Raw genomic sequence first — 12,810 nt, forward strand, 5'->3', positions numbered from 1 at the left:
CTTTTCTACCCTGCCTGTCCATGGAGTCCAGGAGTCCGGCGGCTTCCAGAGCCTGGCCCTCAAAAGACAGAGACCCGAGGGAGGGAGGGGAGAAAGGGCTCTCAGGGGAGCTAAAAGACCTTTGAGCTGCGCATACGCACAATGAGCCATTAATTCCCTTCCGTTATTTAGCTTTGGCTTTAACTTCTTTGACCCCGACGTCTCATACCCACTAGCCTAGGGCGTCCCGGCCACTGGTGGCGGGGTGCGCACCTGAGGGGGCGTGGCCGCTGCCCCGAGGCGGGCTCGAAGGAGTTAAGCAGAGGCCCGGCTCAGCCCCGCCCCCGGCAGGCCGCGGAGCCTGAGCCCCAGCGGCGAAGTGGAGCAGCCGCCGCCCGCCCGCCCGCCCGCCTCCGCCTGCGGGGAGTCCCCCCGCCTGCCCGCCGGCGCCCGGGAGCGCCACCGCCACCGCCCGGCCCAGGCCCAGGCCCAGGCCCTGCGCAGAGCCGAGCGGAGCGGCGTCCACCCGGGCGCAGCAAGCCGGCGCGGCGGGGGCGGGCCCAGGAGCTTCGGCAGATCTTCCATTCTCCAGGGCGGGAGAGGGAGTGGGAGCTCCGGCGCCCCGGATCCGGCTGGGCCCGCACCCATGGCGAGCGCGGCCTGCCCGGGCCCCGGGAACCCTGCCATGTGAGGCAGGCCCGGGCTGGGGGGCCCGGCCATGGCCGGGGAACGGCCCCCACTGCGGGGCCCTGGGCCCGGGCCCGGGCCCGGAGAGGCGCCGGGGGAGGGGCCCCCGGGGCCGGGGGGCGCGGGCGGAGGCCCGGGCCGGGGCCGCCCCTCCTCCTACCGGGCTCTCCGCAGCGCGGTGTCCAGCTTGGCACGCGTGGACGATTTCCACTGCGCGGAGAAGATCGGGGCCGGCTTCTTCTCTGAGGTCTACAAGGTAAGACCAGCAGAGAGGGCAGAGGGGCGGGACCGAGCCTTAGACGCGAGGCTGGGACGAGGGGGCCCAGACCCTGGCGTTTCGCCCGACCTGCGCGGGACTCGCCAGCCCCTGCTGCCCCCAGGTTCGGCACCGACAGTCAGGGCAAGTCATGGTGCTGAAAATGAACAGACTCCCCAGTAACCGGGGAAACACGCTACGGGAGGTGCAGCTGATGAACCGACTTCGGCACCCCAACATCCTAAGGTGAGCGGCCCCAACCGCTTGCTGGGGGAGGGGGAAAGATCCCGCGGGAAAAGTGGGAACTGTCCAGGGGCCGGGACTCTTCCAGACTACCTTGCTGTCTTTCCCATCCTCTTCCAGGTTCATGGGGGTCTGTGTGCACCAGGGACAGCTGCATGCTCTTACAGAGGTGAGGATGAACCAGCAAGGGGGGACCCCACCACCAAGGGGCGAGTCAGCGGCCTGGTGCATCTACAGACGAATAATGAGGGGCAGCAGGACGTCCTCCCAGGGGAGGCTTTCCTGAACTTCCCTTTAGGCAAACCACAAATAAAAGGCCTCAGCTGGTCCCGTCCTTTATATCCTCTAGAACGGTGCTGTCCAATAGATCTTCCTGCAAAGATGAAAATGTTCTATATCTGCGCTGTCCAAAACCACAGCCACTAGCCACATGTGGCTAAGGATCCCTGGGAATGTGGCTAGTGTGACTAAGGAACTGAATGTTCCATTTTGTTTAAATAGTTGTGCGTGTGTATGGGACAGGACAGGCTCAGGATATGAATGGAGGAGCCCTAGAGCAGACTCACCCTCCTGACTTTGTGATCCTCCTGGGTCGCCTGGCTTAAAAGTGGGAGACCTAGGCTACTGACTGAAATCTTGACATTCATTCCCCTTCTCCTACCCCTATGACCCAGTATATGAATGGGGGGACTCTGGAACAGCTGCTCAGCTCCCCTGAACCCCTATCCTGGCCTGTCAGGCTCCGCCTGGCTTTGGACATCGCCCGGGGCCTGCGGTACCTGCATGCCAAAGGTGTATTCCATCGAGACCTCACCTCCAAGGTAGGCTGGCCAGGTGGGTGGAGGCATGAAAGGAGATTTGAGATTTATTAGATTGTAACTAGCCCATGCATATTAGAGTGTGGATAATAGACACAGGATGTTGGAGTAGCAAGACATTGGAAAGAGGGGAGGACTGGGATGAGGGGGAGTGCTCTGAGGGACTGAGTACCGTGCTGTTTCTGGAGTGATGGATGACGTTGAAAGATGGGGGAGCATTGGAAAACTGGAAGATTAGAGAGGGTTGGGATTATTCTGAAGTGACAGGTCTTTGGGGTGTATATTGGGAGATCAGAGAACTGAACGTGATGGGCATGTGGGGATGCGATATGTGTATCTCAGAACTGTCTGATCCGACGCGAAGACCGAGGCTTCACAGCAGTCGTGGGTGACTTCGGGCTGGCCGAAAAGATTCCTGTGTATAGGTGAGGTGAATGCCCCACCCACTAAACCTCCCAGAAGGCTCCTATCTAAGTGAAGCCCACAGGGACATTTCCCTTGGGGTGGGGCGGGGGCTGACCTCATTCCCTTGGGAAGGTGTCTGGGTGGGATGTTCCTGGCCACTCAGCCTCTGCCCCTGCCCTTACAGGGAAGGGGCAAGGAAGGAGCCATTGGCTGTGGTGGGTTCTCCATACTGGATGGCTCCAGAGGTGTTGCGGGGTGAGCTGTATGATGAGAAGGTAAGATATAGGACTTCAGGAGACCCTTGAGATACTCTTATAAGGCCTCATCCCAAGTTCTGCAGCAATCCTACCAGATGTTTAGGAGATGCCCAAGATCCCCCTGACCCCTCACAGGCATCCTCTCCAACACATGAAAACTGGCAAGACTCCCCTGATTTCTGACTTGACATGAAACTATCTTTGCCTCCCCCTGACATTCTCTTCTACCCCTAGGCTGATGTTTTTGCCTTTGGGATTGTCCTCTGTGAGCTCATCGCAAGAGTACCTGCAGACCCTGACTACCTACCCCGTACTGAGGTGAATGATGTCTCCAAGTTTAAAAAAAGAAACTCTAGGAGTGGTGCTGTGGTGCAATTAAGGATCCGGTGCTGTCTCTGCAGTGGCTCTGGTCGCTGCAGAGGCTTGGGTTTGATCCCCAGCCTGGTGCAGTATGTTAAGGATCTAGTGTTGCTGCTGCTGTGGCATAGGTCACAGCTGTGGCTTGAATTCAGTCCCTGGCCTGGGAACTCCCATAAGCTGCGGGTGTGACCCCCCTCAAAAAAAACACCTCCAGACTGGGCAGCTCATAACCAAGAAGGGGGTCCCTGGAGGTCGAGGCCCTGGTCGGGGCTCAGAAGGAAAACTCAAGGAAGGTTGACCGGGAGGCCCCTCCTCTCTGTCCCCACAGGACTTTGGCCTGGATGTGCCTGCTTTCCGGACCCTGGTGGGGGATGACTGCCCACTGCCTTTCCTGCTCCTGGCCATCCATTGCTGCAGTGTAAGTGCCTCACTCTCCCTCCCTGCCTTCCACCCCCATCCATCAGCTGACCAAGCTGGCCATCCCAGGTGACGGGAGGAAAGCTCGGAGACCCTCTCTTGGAACACTGAGTGAAGCTGCCCCTGTCTCTACCCATCAGATGGAACCTAGCACTCGTGCGCCCTTCACCGAAATCACCCAGCACCTGGAATGGATCCTGGAGCAGCTGCCTGAGCCAGCCCCCCTCTCTCGGGTGCCCCTGACACATGGTCAGGGTAAGTGAACAAACTAAAATCCTTTTGTTTCTCTCTTCCTTAGAGCTTGGAATTACCTGGGGAGACTAAGTGTATCTATTAGTTGAGAAGGCTGGGGGTGGGAGTAGGGTGAAAGGACATCTCAAAAAAGAGAGTTTTTAATTCTAGAGCCTGAGGGATAGGTAGGAGAAAAGAGGTAAAAGGGGCTGGAGGTGACACCTTTCTCTATCCAAAGTCCCCTGTGGGACTCCCTTTTCACAGTTCTAGTCTCACCAGCCTCCTGGTGCATAAGGAGGCCCTCAGGAAACTGTGATCAATGCTGAAAACAGTGACCACATACTTCTCTGTCTATAGGGTCTGTTCCAAGAGGGGGTCCCTCTGCCACACTGCCCAGGCCAGACCCCCGGCTCTCCCGAAGCCGGTCAGACCTCTTCCTGCCCCCATCACCAGAATCACCCCCTAACTGGGGGGACAGTCTGACTCGAGTCAACCCCTTCTCACTCCGGGAAGACCTCAGGGGTGGCAAGATCAAGCTCCTGGACACACCCAGCAAGCCAGCCGCCCCCCTGCCCCTTGTGCCACCTTCACTGCCCTCTACCCAGCTGCCCTTGGTGACCACTCCAGAGACCCTGGTCCAGCCTGGGACACCTGCCCGCCGCTGCCGCTCGCTACCATCATCCCCTGAACTCCCCCGACGAATGGAGACAGCACTGCCAGGTCCTGGCCCTCCTGCTATGGGCCCCTCGGCTGAAGAGAGAATGGAATGTGAGGGCAGTAGCCCTGAACCAGAACCCCCAGGACCAGCTCCCCGGCTGCCCCTGGCTGTGGCCACAGACAACTTCATCAGCACCTGTTCCTCGGCCTCCCAGCCCTGGCCCCCTAGATCAGGCCCTCCCCTAAACAACAACCCCCCAGCTGTGGTGGTGAACTCCCCGCAAGGCTGGGCTGGGGAGCCCTGGAACCGGGCCCAGCATAGCCTGCCCCGGGCAGCAGCCCTGGAGCGGACAGAACCCTCCCCACCCCCTGCAGCTCCCCGGGAGTCCGAGGAGGGGCTGCCCTGCCCTGGCTGCTGCCTCGGCCCCTTCAGCTTTGGCTTCCTGTCCATGTGCCCACGCCCCGCACCAGCTGTTGCCCGCTACCGCAACCTGAACTGTGAGGCGGGCAGCCTCCTCTGCCACCGAGGGCACCATGCCAAGCCACCCACACCCAGCCTGCAGCTGCCGGGGGCACGCTCTTAGCAGTGGGGCCTGTGGTCTCCAGCCTCCACCTTTGGCCTTCATGATGCCCTGTGAGGACAGAGCGCACATGCTGGACGGTGCCAGCCCCAGACGGGCTGGCCAGCTCTTCTCCCTGTATAGGGGAGCCTCAGCACGGACACAAGGAACAGAACATTTCCTTTCCAACCCCTGGGCTTGCTCTCCCGTGGGGGTCACTGAACCAGACAAAGCATTGCTGACACATGAGACTAACACGTGCAAATTATTTAAAAATATTTCAATAAAACTGCCTGGCTGGCTCCGGGCTGCCCCTATCCGCTCAGCCCGTGCGCCCTCCCCACCCATCCCACTATGGGAGGTTTCATAGGAAGCCAAAGTCTCTTCTGGAAGTTTCTTCACCTTTCCCCAGGAAGAGTCCAGTTTTGGGGACAGATCTCCAGCAGGCAACAGGCTTGCCTAGAAATGGTGGGCATGGATCAGCCCTTGGCCAGCCACTGTCCAGGCAGAGTGAGGAAACACTGGAGGGAGATGGATCTTGAGACCTACAGGCTGCATGTTGGGGAATGAAGGGCACAGGCTCTGTTGATGTCAGTATCTGGAGGATTAAAGCCTCAGTCACACAGACTGTCACTAAAAACCTTCATCTAGCTACCCCGGCTCCCTCCAGTTCCAGGCTTTCCCTGCCCAGCACCCCCTTACATAAGCAGGCCAAGCCCCTGGAGGCTGTGGACATGGCTGTCACTTTGAGGAACAAGCTTCTCCCAGCCTCTGGGCCCAGCCCTCTGCCTCTGGATGTCCAGGCCTCAGTCCCATCCCCCACACTTACCCAGAGTAGTCCTCATCTGGATGCTTGAAAGCTGCCATCTCACAAAGGGAGGGAAGAGAAGCATGACAGTCCTCTTTCTCCATATGATGTGTCTTGCTTTCCACCTTGACACATCCTGGGCCTCGAACAAAAAACCTGAAGAGTGGTGAGGTAGAACTAGGATAAGCTCTGGCCCCCTCCTAGCCCATCCTCGCTTCTCTTGCCCGGCACAAAACCTAACCCAAGTCCTAACTCGCCCTGCCTGCCTAAAGCCATGATTGGGATGGTTCAGGGACAGGTGTCTGGACTCCAACCCAAAGAGGCTACAGGACCAGGGGAGGGAAAAATCACCCAAGGTCTTAAAGACAGAAACTCCAGTTAGGTAATTACTCTGTTTCAGGGTCCCTGGGGCTGATCCTCAAAGTTACCCCATTGCTCCCTTTATCACTTCCTGGGGCAACTCGAGTGCCCCAAGTGGCCTTGACTGAAGAAGTACAACTTCAGTTTGGGTAGTTAAGGGGCTGGGGTTCTTCATCAGCCGTGAAGCCCTAGCTAAACCCTCAAATTCTCCCTCTGAGAGAAAGATGACATAGTTCGCAAATTAGTAATTAAAAAAAAAAAAATGTGCCAGGGATGGCTTGGTACTAGATACAGAATAGAGAGTAAGCCTGCCCTGAGAGTTATTAATCAAAGAGAAGAAATGGACAAATGGGCAATTACAACATTGAGTTGTGAAAGTTTTAGGAGCAGAACCTGGATGGAAATCTCATGACTGTGTCTTTATGAAGGGATTTCAGAAGATTTGTGCTGCCCCAAAGTCCTAACAAACTTACGTAGTGTATCTGGTACCATCAGTCCACTTCCAGAAGTTATTTTGATATCTGAGGCCAATCCAGTATGATTCAAGTGAATTCCTGTGTGTCAACACTTTAGTTCCGGGATAATAATAACGAAGATAATGCTGAAGAGAGAGTCAGAGAGAACAGAGGTCTGTGAGGAGTGATGGGAAATACTGGAATAGGGGGAGGCAGGGGGTATTGAGAAAAGGGGACCTGGGTTAATGGAGGAAAGTGAACACTAGGGGGGCCTATGAGCTTTGGCAAAAGAACTGTGCCCAACCTTGGTGTATGACATCGGCTCATCAGTGACCACCCCCACATCCTTCAAGTGCCAGTCACCCTGCAGATGCAGGCTGACCCTTCAGTTCACCATTGCTGTCTCCTCTCTCTCGCTCGCTCTATCTCTCTCTCTCACACACACACACACACACACACTCACGCACACACACACATGCAGGGTAAGAATTTCTGCCAGCCTTTGAAGGGGAGTCATTCTCTGGGCTGTTGTCTTTATAATCCAGCCCACCAGGTATGGAATCTATCTGCCTGAGAGGCCATGAGAGTCCAAGAACCTGTTCCACAGCCCAGAGCTGACCAAAAAGCTGAGATGAGAAATAGGTTCAGTAAAGATGGTTTGTAGGTTTCAACTCTCATGCTGACCCTATTCAGTTACTAGGGCTACCTGGAGCACTGGGCTGAGAAGCTGCCTGGAAAAGGTGTGCATGCCCTGTGTGTACCGCCTTCCATGACTTGGTGACATGTGTCCCTTTATCCAACAGTATCCACTACAGGCTTTTAAGGAGGGTTTTGCTTACTCCATATGAATAAAGAATGTCAGTCATTTTGGCCAGGTTAGAGGACAGAGATTTACAATGGCTCTGGCTCTCCTCCCAACTTCTCTCATCAACTGAGATGTAAAAGCAACTCCTCTCGTTCAGTATCCATCCCACAGGACAGCAGGTATCTAAAAAGGAGAAAGAGTGTGACAGCACAGCCCAGACCCAGAAGGGAAATCTCAACACTTGGGTTGAAAGTGAATACTCAGAAATCTGTTTGCTAACACTATTCCCTGCAGTAGAACCTCAGTTCCTCAGGTCCTGACTTCTGGTCCCTGATCTTTGCATTCCTTCTCCCTTGGCCTCCCCGGAAATGCCATACCTGTGTGTGTTTGGTAAAAGCCTTCAACATTTTCGACTTTACTCCTTAACAACCTGGGAAGTTTATTTTAAGAGGGCTGGTGAGGGGAGTTCCCATCATGGCACAGCAGAAACAAATCTGACTAGTATCCATGAGGACACAGGTTCAGTCCCTGGCCTCGCTCAGTTGGTTAAGGATCCAACGTTGCCATGAGTGGTACAGGTTACAGATAGGCTCAGATCCTGTGTTGCTGAGAGCTTCCATATGCCACAGGTGCAGCCCTAAAAAAAATCAAATGAAAATTAATATAAAAGGGCTGGTGGTACTCTTCCCAATTTTGAACAGGTGCAGTCCCCACCACCACCACCATTTTGGCTAACCTCACCTGGGCTGTGCATCCATGGCATGTGGAAGTTCCCAGGCTAGGGGTCAAATCAGAGCTGCAGATTCCAGCCTATGCCACAGCCACAGCAACTTGGGATCTGAGCTGTGTCTGTGACCTATACCAGAGCTCATGGTGATGCTGGATCCCTGACCCACTGAGTGAGGCCAGGGATCAAACCTGAATCCTCACGGATACTAGTGGAATTTGTTTCTGCTGTGCCATCATGGGAACTCCAATCAGATTTTTTTTTTTTTTCGGTCTTTTTTTAGAGCCAAACCTGAGGCACATGGAGGTCCCCAGGCTAGGGGTCAAATCTGAGCTATAGTTGCTGGCCTATACCACAGCCATAGCAATGGGGGATCCAAGCCGTGTCTGCAACCTATACGACAGCTCATGGTAATGCCTGATCCTTAACCCACTGAGCGAGGCCAGAGACCGAACCTGCGTACTCATGGATACTAGTCAGATTCATTTCTGCTGAGCCACTACAGGAACTCCTCCAGATTTTTGTTTTTAAAGGATTAGCCTGGGGATTTCCCTGATGGCCTAGGGGTTAGGGATCTGTCATTGTCACTACTGTGGCTCAGGTTTGATCCCTGGCTTGGGAAGTACAGCCAAAAAATAAAATAAAATAAAATAAATAAAGGATTACCCTAGCTGCAACATGAAAGGTGGATTTGGAGGGGGAGTGTTTAGGAAAAACATTCAGCAAGCTGTTGCAGTTATCCTTACAAGAGATGAGGATGGGCAAAAAATGCAAATGGATATATAGACTTGGTGGTGGAAAACAGGGAATTCCTCTCTGACAGAGCAGGGCATCTGCTGAAAGTGAGAGAGAGGATGGTAGGGCGAGGAGAGCCAGCCGACCACTCTAGAGTTGCCAGGCAGTGCCGGGGCCCCAGCTGAGATTAAGATTAGAGTTTCAGTGGCACCAAGCACTGCACAGCTTGTCACACCTGGGTGAAGGTATTTCTGTTCATCCAGAGTTGCCAGTCAGATGCACCAAGGCAATGAAACCAAGGAGTGAGTGGGGTGGCTGAAGTGATGGGACCCGAATCCAAGATGGGTAGAGAGAGAAGTGAAGACAAGTGATGGCTGATGGGAAGGGAGGAAATGGGAGTTGGAAGGTTGGAAGCCTCTGTGAGGTTAAAGAAAAAGTATGGGGAAAGCCAGGAGGAGGCCAGTGGGGGTCAGAGTGAAGATCTAAAGCCATCCTTTCCTCAGATGAGCAGTTTGGGATGCTGAGGTCTAGGAGAAGCTGTGGGGATGGAAGCAGCATTGGCATGGAACTGAGGGTTGTAGAGAATCAGAAGGTTGGAGAAATGAGGGCTGGAGGTGTCTTACAAAATCTCTCTGTTTTAAGCCTGGGGAGAGTATCCAGATGCCCCCGAGCCAGACAAAGCCTAACCTCTAGACAACCAGTCCATGAACATTCCAGTACCCTTGGGCCAGGGACCCTGCCTCAACCTCAGCCTACTTTGGCAAACCTTCTATGTCTCCCCCTCCCTCATCCCCACATACTGGCTGGGCTCCTCCTTTCAAAGTGGATGAGCAACCCACCCTAGTTCCCTGCCCTATCACACCCCCACCCTCCTCACTGTGAGAGCTTCAGCTTTTTTTATCCCACCCAAGACTGCACCTTTTCCATCAGTTATTTTTAATCTTTTGGGGAATCTCAGGTGTGGAAAGAATGAATTAAAGCTATAGATCCTGGAGTTCCCGTCATGGTGCAGCGGAAACGAATCCAACTAGGAACCATGAGGTTGTGGGTTCGATCCCTGGCCTTGCTCAGTGGGTTAAGGATGTGGCGTTGCCATGACCTATGGAGTAGGTCGCAGATGTGGCTGGCGTTGCTGTGGCTCTGGTGTAGGCTGGTAGCTGTAGCTTGGATTAGACCCCTAGCCCCCCTAGCCCGGGAACCTCCATATGCCGTGGGTGTGGCCTTAAAAAGCCAAAAAAAAAAAAAAAGCTATAGAGCCTGTCTTTAGAAAAAACATGCAAACAACCAATTGCACAACCATATTCAGCTGTGCCCAGATCCTTGATGCTGATGTCAAGCCAGATGAGCCCTGACTTTGCTGCTCTGGACAGTGTCATTTTGCATTGCTGGCTGCCACCCTCCTCTCCTCCACAGGATCCTCCTTTGACAGGATCCTCCTTTGAGCTAGGTGAGTCCCCCTAAATCCTTATCCAGCTAGATCCTTCTCCCCGTTGGCCAAGGCAAGTATTCCGGTTCACTACCCCTTTCCTGAACAACTCAATGGTCCCCTAATAGATGGACAGACTCCTGTCACAAGTGTCTCCTCACTTCGATTCATTGCTCACAGCAGACCCTCCCATCTCTTCTCTCTCAGAGCACATACCTGGTGAGGAGCATGTAAAGAAGGGCTTCAGTGTGTCCTGCATACTTCTCAGCCTCCGCTCCAAGTTTATCCTCTGTACCTCCTTGTTTTTCAAGGCTTCATCTGTCGTCTCCCTGTCCAACTGGCAGGCCTGCAACTCCTCTCTGGTAGTCTGGCAAATCTTCTGTTCCATTTGTAGTGTTTCCTTACTTTGGGCCAGCTCCTTCCTGGACCCCTGCAAATCTTCTTCCCTCTGCCCCAGCTGGGTTATCTTTAGGCGCAGCTGCTGCCTCAGGGTGCTGTTAGTGGCTTCCAGAACCCTGCTCATCTGCTGGAGCTGCCGAGACACCTGCAGATCTGTTTGGCCATAAAGAAAGATTTGAAGGACATCTTCAGCCATGCTCTGATGCCCTGAGACTTCAGCGTCAGCCCTTTTTCTGTTTCTTGCAATTTTTCTGCCTAACAGGCTGGACTATAAGATCTGACTGCCTAAAGCTTTAAGGAGGTACTGGATTAGTTAAAGACAATTTAGAAAGACACAGTGCTCTGAAGCAGACCTGGCTGGAAGCCAGAGGAAAGGCTGAGGATGTGGTAGTAGTAACTCGGGGCGCTGGGGAGGAAGGGCAACTGTGGGGGAGCAGGTTGTCTGGGGCATGTGGGAAATGGGGGGTAGTCGCCATACTCACAGCGCATTCCCAGGCAGATGGCGGCCACCCCTAACAGCAGGCAGGTGAGGAGCAGGCCCAGAAGGAAGTACCGCGCGCAGCCTGCAGGGAGCCAGTGGAATGGGGGTCCATGAATCCCAGGAAAGTTAACAGACTGAGGGGGTGGGAGTGTGGGAGATTCATGGGAAGGAACATCCCACAGAGGACTTGGAGCACGCATGGTGGTTTCTGTCCCGCAGAGTTTCCGCAAATAGCGGAGGGAAGGTGTTCCAGAAGTAGGGCTGGGGATTGTTACTGGTAAGGACTGACTGAGGCGCACTACCTGGTAGGACCTGGAACTAAATGTCAGATGGAGACCGGGGAGAGGGCGAGGAAGGGAATGCGGACCAGAGTAAGGTCAGTCCCTGGCCAGACCTGCACACCTCCGAGCGGAGCACTACCACCCATGGGAGCGGGCGCTCGCACGTGACTCCCGCGACCACCCTCGCGGACCCTGGAGGGGGAGCGGGGGGGAAGGGCGCCCAGCCCGAGGTCCCGCGCGCGGCCCCGCCGGGCGGAGGGCGGAGGGCGGCGCGCGCGGGGCGAGGAGCGTGCGTTACTCACGCGGGAGAATCCGCCTGGCAGCTGGTGACGTCGCGGAGCTCCAGGCGGCCGTTGGCTGCTCAGTCTGCGCCCCTGCGGAAGGGAGCGGTCCCAAGTTGAAGACGGGAAGGCCGGGGAAAAGCCCCTTCTCCCTCCCCGACCCCCCTCTCCGCGGCGAGATCCCAGTCGGTCCTAAGGTGCCTTCTGCCACTGCTCCGGGACACCCTTAGCGGTGCCCGGGGTCCCCGGAGTTCCTCATCTCCCCTGGGACTGTCGTGTTCCTCCTGGGTCTTACCTTGTTCTTCCCGGGGGACCCTCTGTCGCCCTCCTGGGTCTCCCTTTATCTTTTCCTCAGGGGCCCCTCATTTGCCTGCCCAAAACCCTCTCCCCAGGAGTGCTCTCACCCTTCTCCCCTCCCCTCCCTTCTCTCTCCCGGGACCCCCCATTTCTCATTGGAGCGCAGCTCCCCACAGGGCTGCCCTGGTCCTTCGTCAAAGCCCTAGCTCCCCACTGGGATCCCCCCCACACACACCCTCGGAGCTTCATCCTTCCCTGGCCCCCATAATTGGTGTTCACTCTCTTCCTGAGAATACCTCTCCTCTCCAAGGGTATTGTCCTCCCAAGAATGCTGAGGACACCCCAGCTCAAGACACAGCACCACCCCCACCACCCCACCCCGGGCAGACACACATCCCCTGGGCTCTCCAGACCTGTGTTGTTCCCTAATCCAGAAGGAGCCAAGATCAAGGGCCCCCCTGGGCCTGGGGGCACTTGAACATTCTCATAGGTGAGTTCTCCGTCTTCATCAGCCTCTGGGTCTGGAGAGGAGAGAAAAGATGGGATCTGGGGGTGGAAGGAGGGGCAGGAAGGAGGTTGGAGATGCAGCATCAAGGCAACACTCATCCACCCTTACCCTGTCCTAGCCGGCTGGAGACGCTCTTCTTCAGGGGAGCCTTCACAAACCGCAGGTCTGCGTAGGTGATGGCCTCAGCCATGATCCTGGGGACCTCTGCTCCCACCTGTCTCCCCCCTCTTCCACGGGCTCCAGGCTTTCCTTGCCACTTTCCCCTCTGTCCCTTCACACTTTTAGGTTCTGTGTTCCCTCTGTGACTACACACAGCTTAGTGCTTTGCCTTGTGACTTACAGTCACAAAAGAGGAAGATATGAGCTGGTCTCAGACA

General features: G+C 55.5%; 2 protein-coding genes across 4 annotated transcripts; one reads left to right on the forward strand and one right to left on the reverse strand.

Moving 5' to 3' along the window:
* The first annotated feature begins 362 nt into the window (after positions 1-362).
* On the forward strand, positions 363-5,187 carry TESK1 (testis associated actin remodelling kinase 1). 2 transcript variants are annotated; one of them, XM_047767864.1, is made up of 10 exons: positions 363-922; positions 1,047-1,168; positions 1,286-1,334; positions 1,840-1,986; positions 2,326-2,408; positions 2,573-2,663; positions 2,880-2,963; positions 3,334-3,423; positions 3,563-3,677; positions 4,011-5,187. In XM_047767864.1, the coding sequence occupies exons 1-10, from the start codon at positions 698-700 to the stop codon at positions 4,892-4,894; spliced, it is 1,890 nt and encodes a 629-aa protein (XP_047623820.1). In that variant the 5' UTR covers positions 363-697; the 3' UTR covers positions 4,895-5,187. The 2 variants fall into 2 exon arrangements, with proteins under 2 accessions (XP_047623820.1, XP_047623821.1); XM_047767865.1 differs by lacking the exons at positions 363-922; positions 1,047-1,168; positions 1,286-1,334; positions 2,326-2,408 and having other exon boundaries at positions 1,847-1,986.
* CD72 (CD72 molecule) lies at positions 5,136-12,781 on the reverse strand. 2 transcript variants are annotated; one of them, XM_047767867.1, is made up of 9 exons: positions 12,542-12,781; positions 12,339-12,446; positions 11,650-11,721; positions 11,068-11,148; positions 10,403-10,738; positions 7,333-7,481; positions 6,512-6,639; positions 5,700-5,834; positions 5,136-5,422 (listed from the first exon to the last, which is right to left on the reverse strand). In XM_047767867.1, exons 1-9 carry the CDS (start codon positions 12,621-12,623, stop codon positions 5,416-5,418), a joined length of 1,098 nt encoding a protein of 365 aa, XP_047623823.1. In that variant the 5' UTR covers positions 12,624-12,781; the 3' UTR covers positions 5,136-5,415. The 2 variants fall into 2 exon arrangements, with proteins under 2 accessions (XP_047623823.1, XP_047623822.1); XM_047767866.1 differs by having other exon boundaries at positions 5,136-5,468.
* Between the last annotated feature and the right edge of the window lie 29 nt (positions 12,782-12,810).

The sequence above is a fragment of the Phacochoerus africanus genome, chromosome 2 (assembly GCF_016906955.1).
Source record: "Phacochoerus africanus isolate WHEZ1 chromosome 2, ROS_Pafr_v1, whole genome shotgun sequence".
NCBI classification, from domain to species: Eukaryota; Metazoa; Chordata; class Mammalia; order Artiodactyla; family Suidae; genus Phacochoerus; species Phacochoerus africanus.

Excerpts from the sequence above, each read along its gene's own strand:
- TESK1 (XM_047767864.1), top strand. The coding sequence starts at position 698 with ATGGCCGGGGAACGGCCCCCACTGCGGGGCCCTGGGCCCGGGCCCGGG. Across the intron at positions 1,987-2,325 it reads ATCGAGACCTCACCTCCAAG|AACTGTCTGATCCGACGCGA; the intron begins GTAGGCTGGCCA and ends TGTGTATCTCAG. Across the intron at positions 2,664-2,879 it reads GTGAGCTGTATGATGAGAAG|GCTGATGTTTTTGCCTTTGG; the intron begins GTAAGATATAGG and ends TTCTACCCCTAG.
- CD72 (XM_047767867.1), bottom strand. The coding sequence starts at position 12,623 with ATGGCTGAGGCCATCACCTACGCAGACCTGCGGTTTGTGAAGGCTCCC. Across the intron at positions 12,447-12,541 it reads CTCCAGCCGGCTAGGACAGG|ACCCAGAGGCTGATGAAGAC; the intron begins GTAAGGGTGGAT and ends TCTCCTCTCCAG. Across the intron at positions 7,482-10,402 it reads CTTTACATGCTCCTCACCAG|ATACCTGCTGTCCTGTGGGA; the intron begins GTATGTGCTCTG and ends TCTCCTTTTTAG.